The sequence below is a fragment of the Nasonia vitripennis genome, chromosome 1, assembly GCF_009193385.2.
Source record: "Nasonia vitripennis strain AsymCx chromosome 1, Nvit_psr_1.1, whole genome shotgun sequence".
Lineage (NCBI taxonomy): Eukaryota > Metazoa > Arthropoda > Insecta > Hymenoptera > Pteromalidae > Nasonia > Nasonia vitripennis.
Genome location: NC_045757.1, coordinates 28,093,366 through 28,108,090, shown reverse-complemented (window position 1 = coordinate 28,108,090; position 14,725 = coordinate 28,093,366). Strand labels below are relative to the sequence as shown.

General features: G+C 38.3%; 2 protein-coding genes across 12 annotated transcripts in view; both read left to right on the top strand.

Moving 5' to 3' along the window:
- The window catches only part of LOC100117775 (disco-interacting protein 2), a 60,323-nt gene extending 52,497 nt beyond the window's left edge, over positions 1-7,826 (top strand). For 7 of the 10 annotated variants that reach the window (XM_031921069.2, XM_031921068.1, XM_031921070.1 and 4 more), the window contains 7 exons: positions 63-294; positions 1,971-2,101; positions 2,184-2,570; positions 2,652-2,987; positions 3,069-3,365; positions 3,447-4,015; positions 4,094-7,826. In XM_031921069.2, coding sequence (XP_031776929.1) covers positions 63-294; positions 1,971-2,101; positions 2,184-2,570; positions 2,652-2,987; positions 3,069-3,365; positions 3,447-4,015; positions 4,094-4,346 — 2,205 coding nt within the window. In that variant the 3' untranslated portion in view covers positions 4,347-7,826. The remainder of the gene's footprint in view (positions 1-62; positions 295-1,970; positions 2,102-2,183; positions 2,571-2,651; positions 2,988-3,068; positions 3,366-3,446; positions 4,016-4,093) is intronic. The other 3 variants (XM_031921071.2, XM_008213955.4, XM_016988867.3) reach the window with 2 other exon arrangements.
- Positions 7,827-9,846: 2,020 nt separating this feature from the next.
- LOC100117814 (anion exchange protein 2) overlaps positions 9,847-14,725 on the top strand; it is a 63,943-nt gene continuing 59,064 nt past the window's right edge. For both annotated transcript variants that reach the window (XM_008213958.4, XM_001601905.6), the window contains exon 1: positions 9,847-10,469. The gene's annotated coding sequence lies outside the window, so the exon portion shown is untranslated. The remainder of the gene's footprint in view (positions 10,470-14,725) is intronic.

Below are 14,725 nucleotides of genomic sequence, written 5' to 3'. Positions count from 1 at the left end.
TTCAACGCGAGATTACGCCGAAGTTCTTTTCTTGACTTCTTACTAATGGAGCAAACTTTCAGAGTTTTCAATGGATGTCACGAGTCTTGCAAGCAGTCGATTCAATTCATGCTGTTGGTATATACTGCTTAGCGCTCGTACCGCCTAATTACCTCCCAAAGACACCACTAGGAGGTATCCACTTGTCCGAGACAAAGAGACGTTTCCTCGAGGGTACCCTTCACCCGGCCAACGTTCTTCTATGTCCTCACACTTGCGTCACGAACCTGCCAAAGCCACGTGAGGTTCATTCGGGTAAGTCGACCAACGCTAAAGCTCAAATCGTGTGAATGCGCTTGAGAGCGAATGTGTTTGAGACTTTTTGCTCTATTAAGCTTTTTAGCTATTATCTGGTATTCGAGTCCCAGAAAAGTTAGTATATTGATTTGCTTGAAACTTGTAATTTTTTGGGATTTAGAGTGTTAGGTATGATGTTTTTTGTTTAGCGATTTTTTCTTTTCTTTGTTCAGTGTTAATAAATTATGATTAATACGTTTAGAAATACTAGGCTGATCATTCATTGTTAGCTTTTAGAGATACAGATTACAAATGGATTTGTTTGTATAGAATACTTTTTATTTGCAGCAAGTGAAAATTGGCATTAGAAGTACTTAAGATAAGATTCGATTTTCGCTTTCTTCATGTACTTACCATGGCACTTTGAAATCTATATGTTTCACGAACCTGAATCTATTAGGTGTTATATATATATATATTTTTTTTTTTCACCAAATGGCAAGTTAGTACATGCATACATTTTTCAAGGAATGATCTTAGATTAACTATCTGACCTAATGAACAGTTATTATGAGACCATTTTAAACGATTTTTTCAAAAGAAAAAAATCATTTTATACACTTTTTTGCTTGCCTTTCGATGCAAGTCTGATTAGTAGATACTAATCGCATCATGGATTACTTATATTCGTTATCCAAAAAATTATGAGTTTTAAATTTTTACAAATACTAACATTCTGTGAGCCTAATGCCATGCTTAATTTTTCGAGTGTCATTGCGTGAATGGAAATTAGAGAGCAGACTTCCTAAACTGAGTAGAACTGATCGAAAGCAAAATAGTGATCAGTTTGCATATAGATTCAAACAAAATTTGGCCCTGGTGATCCAAACGATGGCACTAGAAAAGGCAATCGTGGGCGATGACGCAGGATTTATGCATTGACAACTATTACAGTTTTTTTACTACATTTTTATTACTTATTCTTTGTTTCTTCAATCTTTCCTTTGCTCGTTAATACTTACCTTTACACACCTTCAAAATTTAGACGATTCTTAACGTTATTCATTTTCCGTTCTTGCAAACTCTTTCGGTTGCCTATCTTTCTTTTGGCTGAGTTCGTAAAAAACCCCCGAGTCTTTGTCAAGCATAGATCAGTAAGTATTCGGCCACGGAGAGTTTTAGCATACTTTTTAATTTTTCTCGAAATTTTTTGAAAAGAAGTTGACTTTTGGTTTTGAAGGTTTAAACATGAGTTAAAACGTCGTAAAACGATCAAGATCGTTTGACGCGTATTCCTCAAGTTTACATCTCTCGAATTGCCAAATGGCTATTCGTTCTTTAAATTTGTTAGAAAAATTAGAAAAAGTAGGCCAAGACAAAAGTTGTAGTCGACTACTCGACGATCTACGTTTTAAACCTCAATATTCGACATTACGACATAATATACGCAAATACTAACCTGCGAGAAATGCAAATATGGCTGGTCATCCTAAAGAGACACAATTGGATTTGATTGCTCAAGCAAAAGCAAAGCCAGAACAGCATCAAAATCGTAGTTGTCGTTGGCTGGTGGTTCTAAGAGTCTACGGTTTCTCCGGCCTCAGTCAGGGGAGAGTCTTGTGCAGCTGCTCTTCTAAAATGGGTTTTGAGCGTTTGCGTTGGTTTACTAACGTCAAGGTCGCGGGGGCGTGTAGCGGGGGATTCTGTTTCAGATGTGGGTCCGGCCAGCGTCATGGTGGGTAATATCGTCCAGGGTAACAGGCTCGCCTCGGCGCAGGGCAGAGACATGGGCGTCCTCGACGAGGACAGTGATAATGCCAAAAAGGTCAGTTTAGTAGCTATAGATTTATATTCGGAACATTTAACATTAGCGGTGTAGTACAATTTCAAATTCATTCATTTTCCAGTATCAATTCATCTCGGAGATTCTGCGATGGCGTGCGGTCGGCACTTCTGACCACGTGATATTCACCTCGCTGAATTCTAAGGGTGCGGTTGCCGCCTCTCTGTCCTGCTCACAGCTCCACAAGAAGGCCGAGCGCATCGGAAACCTTCTGCTCGATCGCGGAAGGATCAACACCGGTGATCACGTTGCGCTGCTCTTCCCGCCTGGGACCGATCTCATCTGTGCGTTCTACGGTTGCCTCTACGTCGGCGCTGTTCCGGTTACTATCCGACCGCCTCATCCTCAGAACTTGCAAACTACACTGCCCACTGTTCGCATGATCGTCGATGTTAGCAAATCCGTGCTCATACTGACCAATCAGACCATCTTGAAACTACTTAAGTCAAAGGTAATGTGAATTTTGTGACTATCAATGGTACTCTTTGGGTCACCCAATGTTAACGTTGTTTTACTTTTTTTTTGTGTTTAGGAGGCCAACAATGTCGTCGAAGTCAAGAGCTGGCCAACGATCCTCGACATGGACGACATGCCAAAGAAGAAACTTCCTGTTTTGTACCGTGCGCCTACAGCTGAGATGCTTGCCTACTTAGATTTTAGCGTGTCGACAACCGGCATGCTCGCCGGCATTAAGATGTCCCACGCGGCTGTTACTTCTCTCTGCCGGGCTATGAAACTAGCATGCGAACTCTATCCGTCGCGACACATCGCGCTCTGCTTGGATCCGTACTCCGGACTTGGATTTGCTTTGTGGTGTCTGAGCAGTATATACAGTGGACATCATTCGATTCTTATACCTCCTTCCGAAGTAAGTAGTATAATGGATAGTTTCTTATGGCTATGAATAAAATTGACCTTGCATAAAATATAACGTACGTCTAATTTGCAGGTCGAAGCCAATCCAGCATTATGGCTGTCGGCAGTAAGCCACTCGAGAGTACGCGATACTTTCTGCTCCTACGGCGTTATGGAACTTTGTACAAAAGGCCTCGGATCGTCGGTTCATGCCTTAAAAGCCCGAGGAGTCAGTCTCGCCTGCGTGAGAACTTGCGTCGTCGTGGCTGAAGAGAGACCGAGGATAGCACTGACCAGTAGCTTTAGCAAACTTTTCTCCGCTCTCGGCTTAAGCCCTAGAGCAGTGTCAACCTCTTTTGGTTGCAGAGTTAATACGGCCATTTGTCTACAGGTTCGTAACATCATCAGTATGAATAATTAATTAAGATTTTATTCCAGTTATTGAAATACTGACGTAATTATTTATCTTCAGGGAGCATCAAGTCCCGAACCCTCAACGGTCTACGTGGATCTACGAGCTTTGCGCAACGACCGCGTCTCCCTCGTGGAACGTGGCTCGCCTCACTCACTCTGCCTCATGGAGTCTGGCAAACTGCTACCAGGCGTCAAGGTTATAATTGCCAACCCCGAAACCAAAGGCCAGTGCGGTGATTCACATCTCGGCGAGATCTGGGTACAGTCGTCGCACAATGCCAGCGGTTACTTCACCATCTACGGTGATGAGAGTGACTACGCGGATCACTTCAACGCTCGCCTTGTCACCGGCAATACGAACGAGGTTTACGCGCGCACAGGATACCTTGGATTCCTTAGACGCACTGAGAGCGTACAGCAGAGTGTCGGTGGTACTGACATACCCGGTGATAATGTTTCAAATGTTTCGGCCTCGGAAGTAGATGTGGCACGAGGTGATTCTGAGCTACACGATGCTGTGTTTGTTGTGGGAGCTCTGGACGAAGCGATTTTGTTAAGAGGAATGAGGTATCATCCAATTGATATCGAGAACAGTGTTATGAGGTGTCATAAGAAGATCGCGGAATGGTATGTTAAACTTATTCATTGGTGCTTATTTTGTGTTGAAATATCAGTTTAATAATTACTACTTTTTCTTCTTCACAGCGCTGTATTTACGTGGACAAATCTGTTGGTCGTGGTTGTGGAACTTGACGGTAGCGAAAGTGAGGCGCTTGACCTTGTCGCTCTTGTGACCAGTGCCGTACTCGAAGAACACCATCTCGTTGTCGGCGTTGTCGTGGTGGTTGACCCCGGTGTCGTGCCCATTAACTCGCGTGGCGAGAAGCAGCGCATGCATCTTCGCGATGGTTTCCTCGCAGACCAACTCGACCCTATCTACGTGGCGTACAATATGTAAACGATAACGAGCTTTTTCGCGTTCTCTCCGCAAGTAGAAGGAAAACATGGGTTAAGAAGTCTCGCACAAGCTTTCATTTTTATTGTATGTTTACTTTTTTTGTACCAGTTCAGTTCGTATACTCCGACAGTAAGTCGTTGTCACTTGTCTTATTTATTTTTGATGATTTACGTAATGATCATACGTAATGAACAACCACGTATATGCTTGTCTTTCTTATTTTCCGTGACTCTGTTAACGCATACAGGAATTTACACTTGTTTGTTTTTGACACGAGCACGCTGCAGCTTTTTTAAAGTTACATACGTTTTACAGATATTGTGTTGAGATGATGACAATGAAGTTTCAGATATACAGTAATCTTGAATGGTGATAAGAAATTTTTCACTTTTAAAAATGTTTATATAGAGTTTTTGCATTTTTTATAATAGTGCAGAAATTATGACAGTTAGTGATAGAGAACTAAGAGCTTATACTGCAAGTCGTTTGATTAAACTAAAGGATTGACTTATGATTCAAGTTCGCGCGAGAAAATTAAATAGTGATTGTGTTATTTGAACAGAGTGAAATGACAACATTTTATTCATTGACTTCAACGGTGCTCGAAGTATAAGCTTTTCATTTCGAGAAACTTAGACTGTAGAATCACACATCACGTACATCGACTCGCACATTATTAATCAACCTCAATTACGAGGAAAAACAGTGACAATTTTATATCTTGTCATCATAATGTTTTTGTGAACTATCGTTTTATGTACTGATTATTAACCAATATGATACTAACATACACAATTTATTTAAAATTTTGCTCAAGTGATCGCGCAATGGTGTCGATGAGATCATTTCTCTCTTAATACAAACACACATGACTGTTTTTCAATGGGATGTACATTTGTTGATACTTTTATAATTTAATAAGCTTATTTTATTCTGTAAAGGAAATAAAAAGGGGAACAAGCGAAACTGGCTTCACAGTGACGAGTGAATTCTCGCGACATTTTATTCTCTTTTCATTTCTTTGTAGTGCAATCCTTGTATTTACATATTTAATTCCCTAGATCAGTTCTCAAAAAATATAAAGGAAAACTAATTAACCGCGACTAGACACTTTGTACATAATAAAATTACAACTAAGATGAACTAGGACCTTCTTTTTCATTCTGTAATGCGGAATCGTGCCATCGCGTAATTTCTCTTTATACTCGGCGTCATCATGCATCGCCTCTTCTGCGCTTCTGTGCAGCTATCTCTTTATTCTTTATTTTTAGAGCGCCGGCAATTTTTCCCTGTAGGTTTGTGCAATTACTGTTGAAGACGTCCCGAAAAAGCAAAACCAGTTAAAATTATCTTCAGATTGTGCGAAAGAACTCTTGCTTCTCGACTTGTACGGAAGTTTCGAGAGCTATTTTAACAACTGGCTTATGGTTACAAAAGAGCGATTTTCAAGAATATGAGAAAAAATAAACAAATTTTTAAGAAAAAAAAATGATATAACGAAAGTGAATCTATCTTTCAAAAGTGCTTAATTCACGATAACATTATTCAATACATACTATTTATATAAAAGCACGCAGTAAAATTTTGTACACATCAAGTCATTAAAACGAGTCTCGATGAAGCAGTTAAGAAATCGTGCGGTTTTACGAGATTTGGAGTGTGTTAGTTACTCAAAAAAGAGGAAGTAAAAAAATTGAACGTCAGTTGCTCCCAATTTAAAGATCGCCTTGATCTCAATAATAGCTCGTATCAATAGAGATTTTACTCCAAAGTAGAAGAAAAAGCGAATTTACTCGGACACCGGTAAATTTTGTAACGATCGGCGTTTTATACATCGGAGTCAGTATATTTCTATAACAGAATGCATTTGTAGGGCGCTCGGCGAATTCGAAGATCGAATTTTTTGCACAATCCTACCTCCGCCAGGGCCGAGTACGTATGGAGAGTATTTTATGTTAAATTTAATATAGCTTGCAGTGTTTTCTTAGATTTTGTTTGTTTATCTACAACCATCGACAAGATAGTAAAACCAATGCTATCTAACACTTGAATCTTTAAAAAATTTAGATTATCCGCTACCTAGCGAAACAATTCAATAAAACTGATTGTGCCGCTATTGATGTTTTTATAGTATTATTGTTGACTGTATGTCAGTAACCACTATGAAATCTCTTCGTGAATCAGAATTTTACTTTAACAAAATTAAATATTTACTTGGAAAAATATTTATAATCAATCATTCCATCAGCAAAGTGCACTTTTCATTGAATTTACGATTCACGAAAATGCATTTCTAAAGAAAACAAAATCAAAGATTCTGCTGCAATGTGTAATCGATTTAACGTAGGGTGACTCAGGAATGAATCATCGAAGCGCGCCCGGCAATTTGCCGTTACCGGGTGCGTCGTGGTATTTGGTTGTATAATGTATAAATGTTGATACTAGTAGTAGTGATAATGTGGAATACTTGTCATACCGATTACGTTATAAATTTAGGTCCAGGTCTGGCGCGTGTCACAGTCCAAGGGACGTTTTATTAGTTATTTCGCAATGTTTTTACGACTTGATGACGGAAGGTAGATGCGAGGATAAAAAGAAAGAGAGAAAAAGGGCAAACGAGAGAAAGAAAAAAAGAAAGAGCCAAGTGCCGTGTATATATTATTAAGATTATTCGAGTCGTAGAGATTTATTGTTTTAAAGTATAAGGTACGATCATAGATTGTATTTCGAGCGTACGCTAATTATAATATTGCGAATGAATTATGTACTATTAATTAATTGTCACATTATCGCATAGCGTTTAAAATGCCGTCAGACTAATATGTTATTTTATTCAAAGCGCGCATATTGTATTATTATTCTCCTTGTCAACGTTATTTGTTGAATAAAGAAAAAAAGAATGTGAAAATTTATGAAAAGATAATTTTCAGATAAGACGTCGATGAACAATAGTCGGAATGTACAATATATTGTCAGCGATTTGTATTTTTAGAGGCGGTTGACAATATTTTATATTTTCCTACACAGGCAGTCCTCGCGGCGGAATGATCAACACACAAACTAAATTATAAAAAGAACTATACGAGAGAAAAATGCTGCTGTCTTGCAAACTTTCACTTTGCGAAAATATACAATTTTGTCTAACACTTAAGACTTCTCGAGAGTATACCCTTTTTTATTGGAAGGAAATTGAACACGAGGAGTAATTGAGTAAAGAAGACTGTCCTAACAGTTGTTAGTAGCGCTTTTTTCTTATTAACAAATCGATTGCTCGGCAATCGTTATACCCTTTCACACATTTACACACCGAAACACCGACTGCGTTACAATATACTTAAAAAAGAAGAAAAATAAAATAAAAAGAGCCGTATACGTACGCATACGTACGCATAGGACACAATTTGTAATCCACTTGATATTTACGGGGAACGTCGCATGGACCGAGACACAATTATTAATAAACGTAATGTACATTTTTTATGAGCTCGTTGTTATTTCACACTTATCCATAATCTTCCTTGACTTGATAATACGACCAATAGTAAAAAATCTTTTTTTTTTCTTTCGCAATTTCATCATATATTTTTTGTTTGAAATAACGTTGAGTTTATTATGATCTCTTTGACAACAATAAGCAATAATACGATATCACGTTTTTAGATTGTTTGTGGATGAAGAACTTTATTTATAAATTTACATATTATTAAAAAGCAATTGTAAGAAATATTGGAAAATGTGTGCTAAAAAGGATCAGCCTTTGTATTATTTGTTAACTTTAGAAATAATAATATCGTAGCTGTTTGTGTGTATACTTAATCTAAACAATGCTTTTTCTTATGTTCTCCAAAATTTTTTTATGCATCAAGTTAGTATTATTTAACTACTTGCACAGTTCATTTTAAATACCGAGTGGAATTTAATACACAAAAGCTTGGTAAAATTAAAATTGTGTTTTAAAAAGAAAAATTAGTCAGCGTACGCGTGAATAATAGCCCTGATTTCAATAGTATCAAGTTACATTTTATAACAATAATAAAAAAAAACTATATCCTTAAATGTCAGAAATGAAAGTCAGTGTAAATTCTAATTTGAATAAGCCATTGACCGGTACGTAATCCGCGGACTTGAAGAAAATCGCATACACGTGACTGGCATACATTATTCCGATAGAACACATCAGTTCCGCGAAGAATTACGTTTGCTAAATTACCGGTTCGCCTTATTTCTCCGACTTGGATCGTTTGAGCGTTCGAATTTATTTTCTTCTTTATTCCTCAAATAATTACGGCGTTTTCAGAGTAACCATAGACGCAAGTGTGCGGCTCCTCGTTATCCTGCCGACCAGAATGGCTTTGCTATCTAACGAACAAAATACTCGCGTATTATGTTACACGAGTCAATTTTGTCTATAGTTCTAACGACGGTGGAGCCTTATTATAACAAGGGCCTTTAAATTATTACTACGCGGAAATGCTTATTATCATTGATCAAGAATACTTTTTCAATTTTCAGTTTAATTTTTATGCGAAAAGAGTTTAAAATTCTTTATGTTAAGTTATTTAATCAGAAAGTCAATTACGAAGCCTCATTGAATATCGAGATAATAGCAGGAAGTCATTTGAATTATGTATAAGTATTATGTGCGCGAAAATTCTATTAAAAATATTAAATTATTAAATACAAAAATAACAATATAGGCAGTATTTTTATCAAAGCAAACAAGTCTTTTAATGTCAAAAAGGCACGAAAGCATAGAAGATATTTTTTGTATATTATGTTCGAAAGAACCTTGGATTATGAAAAGAAGCGAGGGGTGAAAGAGGGCGAGCGCTGTAAACTTATTGAAAAATCTGTATTACATTTTTCTTTTGATCTTCTTAAAAGAGATGGAGATTATAAAATCGCAATAAGTATATTATACCCTTGATATTATACACCAACGCAAATAGAGTACCAAATGAGCAAACAACGAATTACTCAAGCCCTAAATAATGTTTATCCAACCCTCGCAGTTGAAACGCATAAACTGCAATTTTGAAAATTGCACCCGAGAACCTGATGGGCGATTCGCTGAAGTTCGTGAAACAAAATAATGTTCTTTAAACAAATTCAGCCGACACTTATCTCTTATCAGTCGGCGATTGTTAAAACAAAAAAACGTAAAAAAAAACAATAAAAGAAAAACACCGACGAATGCATAACGCACTCATACAGTATAGCTAATAATAATAGGGATACCAACAGTACTCGCGCGTGTGAAGCCCCTACCACGTGCTGGCGACTCGCGCAAACCTGTCCTATACCCTCGCGGGAAGCGCCCCCTCTCCGCAGCCCGTTCTCGGAAACTCCCAAGCTCGCCTCTCCAGGAGAGAGACAGAGAGACAGAGAGAGAGAGAGAGAGAGAGAGAGAGAGAGAGAGAGAGAGACAGAGAGAGTGGCACTAGCAGACAGACAGAGAGAGAGGCACTAGCAGACAGACAGAGACAGCGAGTCGGTCCGAGAGCCAGCAGTGTGCGGAGGGTCGGTCGCGTCGCGACCGGTAAAACGCTGTTGCAGCACACCACCACTACACTGTACACACAGCGAGTCAGTCAGTCGATCGTGCCTATATAGGTGTATATATATATAGATACACACACGTTACGTTTTCTCCCTCGCCGCGCGCTCGCGTGCCGCGCTTGTTGCCGCGCGCGTCCAGCAGTCTAGACGCAGCGCTGCACGACTCAACAGCTCCGAAATAATATAACATATACAGATACGTGCGTGCCCTGTGTGTGTTGTCGCTTGTATATCTCTCTAAGAGGAAGTCGACTCTTGTGTCCGTGTGTGATTTCGTTGCTTTGTTTACCGGATGTATAAACTGATACATGTGCAGTATTGGACCGATGGAAGCTCGTTGCGAGCGTTGGAACAAGTGACAATGCCGGCGGGCGCTGCAGTGTGAGCAAGAAAAGTGCGTGATTCTTTGTTCCCCGTGTGTACAATATCGTATACACACGCGAGTTATATACACACACTGCTGAGACTATGACGGTAGAGCCGTCTATGTGAGATTCGCGGACTCTCGAGCGTATTAGGATCATCCTCGTCGCTGTCTTGTGTTGTGAGGATCGAGCGAACGACGTGAGTATACATACCTTTGTAATACTCGTTTGTGATACAGGTACTATCTACTTACATACACGCACGCACACGCCAGCGGCGGCCGTTTGTTTTGTTTGGCGTGACTTTGAACTTTTTTTTACTCTTCGCTGCGGCGGGAATTTTCTGCGGAATTTCGTGCGTTACGTCCAGATCGGACGAGATATTTTTTTTATTTCTCCGAGAGCCGCTTTTGGTGTCTTTAATTAATGAGTTTTGAGAGCGAGAGAGGGATTTCGAGGAGCGGAGCACCTTAGTCATTGTTTGGAAAGACCGGGTGTACGGGCAGCAGCAGGTTCTTTGATGAATTGAAAGCGTGATTAATGAAATTCGTGTGTTCGATCTGTTGGGGGAAAAGGTGAGCCGCGTGAATTTGACATTTTTTCATAAGCATATATTCGATGTGACGGTTTTGTAACGAAATCTACTGTATACACTGACAATGTGCTGACGCGCGAGGTTCTTCTAAATCTGGAATGTTTACTGTTTTTTATTTTCGTACCTTCGTTTATTTAATGCTGAACGCTCGAATTTACGAGTCCGTCGATGTTATCACGATCGCTCTTATTTTGAAATAGCGTTTTCTACAAGTAGTAACTTCACTCTGCTTCGCTACAGCTTGATGTTTTTTTTGTGTATAAATACGGCAATGGCACACACAAATGCAGCGAAATTAATTATTAAAAACAAATTCGCGAACGCGTACATTTTCCTCCATACATCGTGGATATAACTGAAATAACGCAAATATTTGATATAACAATGGAGCAGCCATCGTACCGCGAAAAACTGGGGTATGAAAATGACGTGCTGCCGTATGCAAGTAATAAGCAACAGGGCATTGTATGAAATCTCTCGAGCAAATATTTCAATAGCTCGTCAGAGAGCTGCAGGATGAAAAAGCAATTTTTCATTTTTTCTTGTAAGAACGCACGCATACTATAGATGCACACACACACACGCACACGTGAGAGACCTTGAATAATTCTTGATATACGGGTCCCTTCCTACCTGATGATGATTTTCCGTAACCTTCGTAAACACAAAAGTACGAGTAGCCCTTGTTAGCTTCGCAACCCCCTTCAACCCTTTCGTGGAAGAGAGCTCATAAATTGCAGTTCACAAAGGAAGCAGATGGCGGCGGCAATGATTTTTAATCAAAAGCTTTCATTACTCGCCACCGCGACCCATCTTATACTTTACGAGGTGACGCCTTTTACATCGTCTATACGCTGCGTATTAAACCTACCTCTTGATTGAAATAAATTGTAGCGTGATATGTGTAAATTAAATTCTTCTTGATGGGATCTTTAATTTTTACTTAAACTTACTCTTATTTTTATTCGGTTAGAATTTCGTAAGACTCAAATTAGTATACGCTTGGTCGTTTATTTAACTTCTTATAATAGAGTTAAGGATTTCATTGAAAATCGATGTACAGCACACTTTTCTAAACTCAAACCAGGACTATGAATGGAACGTTTGTACCACTTCGACAACAACAGACCAACTTACAATTCTACTACTTCTGTTATTGCGGTTTTTGTGGTGAACGCGTAGCTTAAACATTTTCTTTTACATGAGTAAGTGTTTCAAAAATGTATTTCGTATATGATTCAGTGCGATTTTTTGAAAAAAATGTATTGTTTGCTTTATTTTCCAATTACAAAAACAAAATTAAATCTTGTAAGCCTTAGTGCTTGAGTCTATTCATTAACGGGATTGCTGCGCGTTTAATTTTTACTACCGAAGCACCGAAGTGGCCTTTTTTCCGACCTTGCTTGATCGCTTTTAGTAAAATTCTATTTGGTCGTAAGGCGATTTTATTTGTTCTGTAATTATACCGTGTAATGTCTGTTTTATACGAATGTTTTCTATAGTATTGTTTTTTCCAGCGTGTAGTAGTTAACGTTCTGCGGTAGTAATTAAACTTTTTACCTAAAATATCTTTTCGAAACTATTTATCCTGATCATAGTAGTTTTGCACAACAGGGAAACTTGTTTGTGTTTTGCACCACTTATAAAAAGTACACGCATTGTTAATGAAAAAAAGAGTAATGAAGGTCAAAGTTATATATCAGTAAAAATTTATATTTTTATAATGATATAATTTTTGACTTACGTATCTGTTTTACCAAATTAGATTCGAGTAAACAGCGACAGATATTCTCTATATCTAGGAACTATCAAATCTCAAAATTAATTACAAAATAAGTTGTGCAGGATTATTCAGAATTACATCACATTTATGAAGTATCAAACGTATCAAAGCAACATTAGTAGTAGTATGTAACATACTACTGAAAACTATAAATATGCACGAACAAAGGTCATTACACCTTGATCGATCGTCACTTGATTCAGCAACAATCACTCCCCCACCTACAGGTTACACCAGTAGTAATTATACTCTACATCATGCGAGTAAAATGCGCGCGCATATGAATACTTCGTTGTTTTTTCCTTGTTTAGTAGGGTTATAAACTCACTGACTCTTCCGCTGCAACTCATCAATATAAACCGAGAAACATCGATTCTACGGGAGCGGCTAGGTTTTACCCTCCGTCACTACATCAGTCAGTGAGACTCGTGAGGATTGTGTTCTTGTGATCTGTAATTATTGCGCGTATAGATATGCCTGCAGGAGAGAGGTGATCATTGAATTCAAATCGGCTTCATTGCTCTTTGCTTCCGGAGATGAAAGTTGTTGTTGGAGATTATTAAAGGGAGCTTGATTCAATTTCGCAGAAAATTGGTTTTCGTCGTGTTATAGCATTTAACGGCAATTTCATCATTTGCTCTGATTTCTCTGAAATGGAATATATAAAGGTTGAATGAATTCTTGATTCAAATGATTATGAATATATTTTAGGTAAATTATTAATATTATTTATTTTACATCGCAATCCTCTGTTATCATGCAACGTACAATGCTTTAGTTGCATGAAATAATGCTTTTTTAATGATGCAGGATATTTTATGTCCTTACACTTATCAGAATGATAAGCGCAAAGCGGTTCAAAAATAAAAATAATTGCGATAAAAGCCAACGGTATGTCAAGCAGTAATGCATCGTCTTACAATGACCGTGGGCTATTACTTTATATTTATGTTTACAAATACGAAAACTCTGTACTTAAATGCATTTAACATCGATACTTATCCAAAAAAAATAATTCTTTCACACCACGACATTTTTCTACAATAATAATTATAACAGTTTCAATGCAAACGAGTAATTTTTAACTCTAATCTTGCATATAAGCTAAATAATAAGCTGTCTTTTTAGCTGAGTTTTTTTATTGCAAACAAAACTTATCACAGTCAAGATTTGTACAGGTAAACGGATGACTATCGAAGAACTGCATTCATTAGATTACCAGCTAATGTCCGTAATTCGCCAGTCGGCGGGTCCACTTCCGGAAATACACGCTGCACGACTATTTTTAAAGCACAAGAGAGCCCGCGCGAAGCCGCACAACGCGCGCGGACTCCTGGAGCGAAAACGTAGTGGTATACCTCGAACTTGTTGACTCGTTGCCTTGGAACCGTTATGAAATATACGTGCCTTGAGTGATGTAACTCGCAGGTTTTTTTGTGATGTACGGATGGCAAAGGAGGCAACCTATCGTAAATTTGTCTTATTCGAAAATTGTCCTTTTTGGTGTTTTATGTACGATTTCGGTTCTTGAGTCGATGGAAGCATAAATAACATTTTTATTCAGAATTATTAAAATAGCCGTATACTCCAGATGCGTGGGCATTAAAGGCTCCATTAAAATTATAAAGTCCAAGCAAAATTTGCGTCATTTCCTCCCACGCTCAATAAAATTCGACTATAAAGTCTGATTTTAGCTTCAAAACGTGCAGGATTACAAATTCTTTGGACTTTTACACGAAATCATCAGGATTCAATTTCAGTCTTTATGGATAACAGAAAAATGGCAAAAGTTACTGAGGCTTGAAACTGTTGGTATTGACAAATCAATATTCGTTTCTGTCGCATATCTTTGACAATTAGAATCGAGACGGCTGTGGAAGCTTTACACGAGCATCGCTGATAATTGGCTTTGGCTAGCCGGACAAAAACTGACAAAGGTGTAGCAGTGAACGCTGGCTCAGATGCGGCCGTAGGTGATTCACATGCATCACGGGACTCGATTTCTCGTGTAAACTCTCAGGGCTTTGTTTGTATACCGTTATCCTTTGATAAATTTTTACTTCATCGATTGATTTTC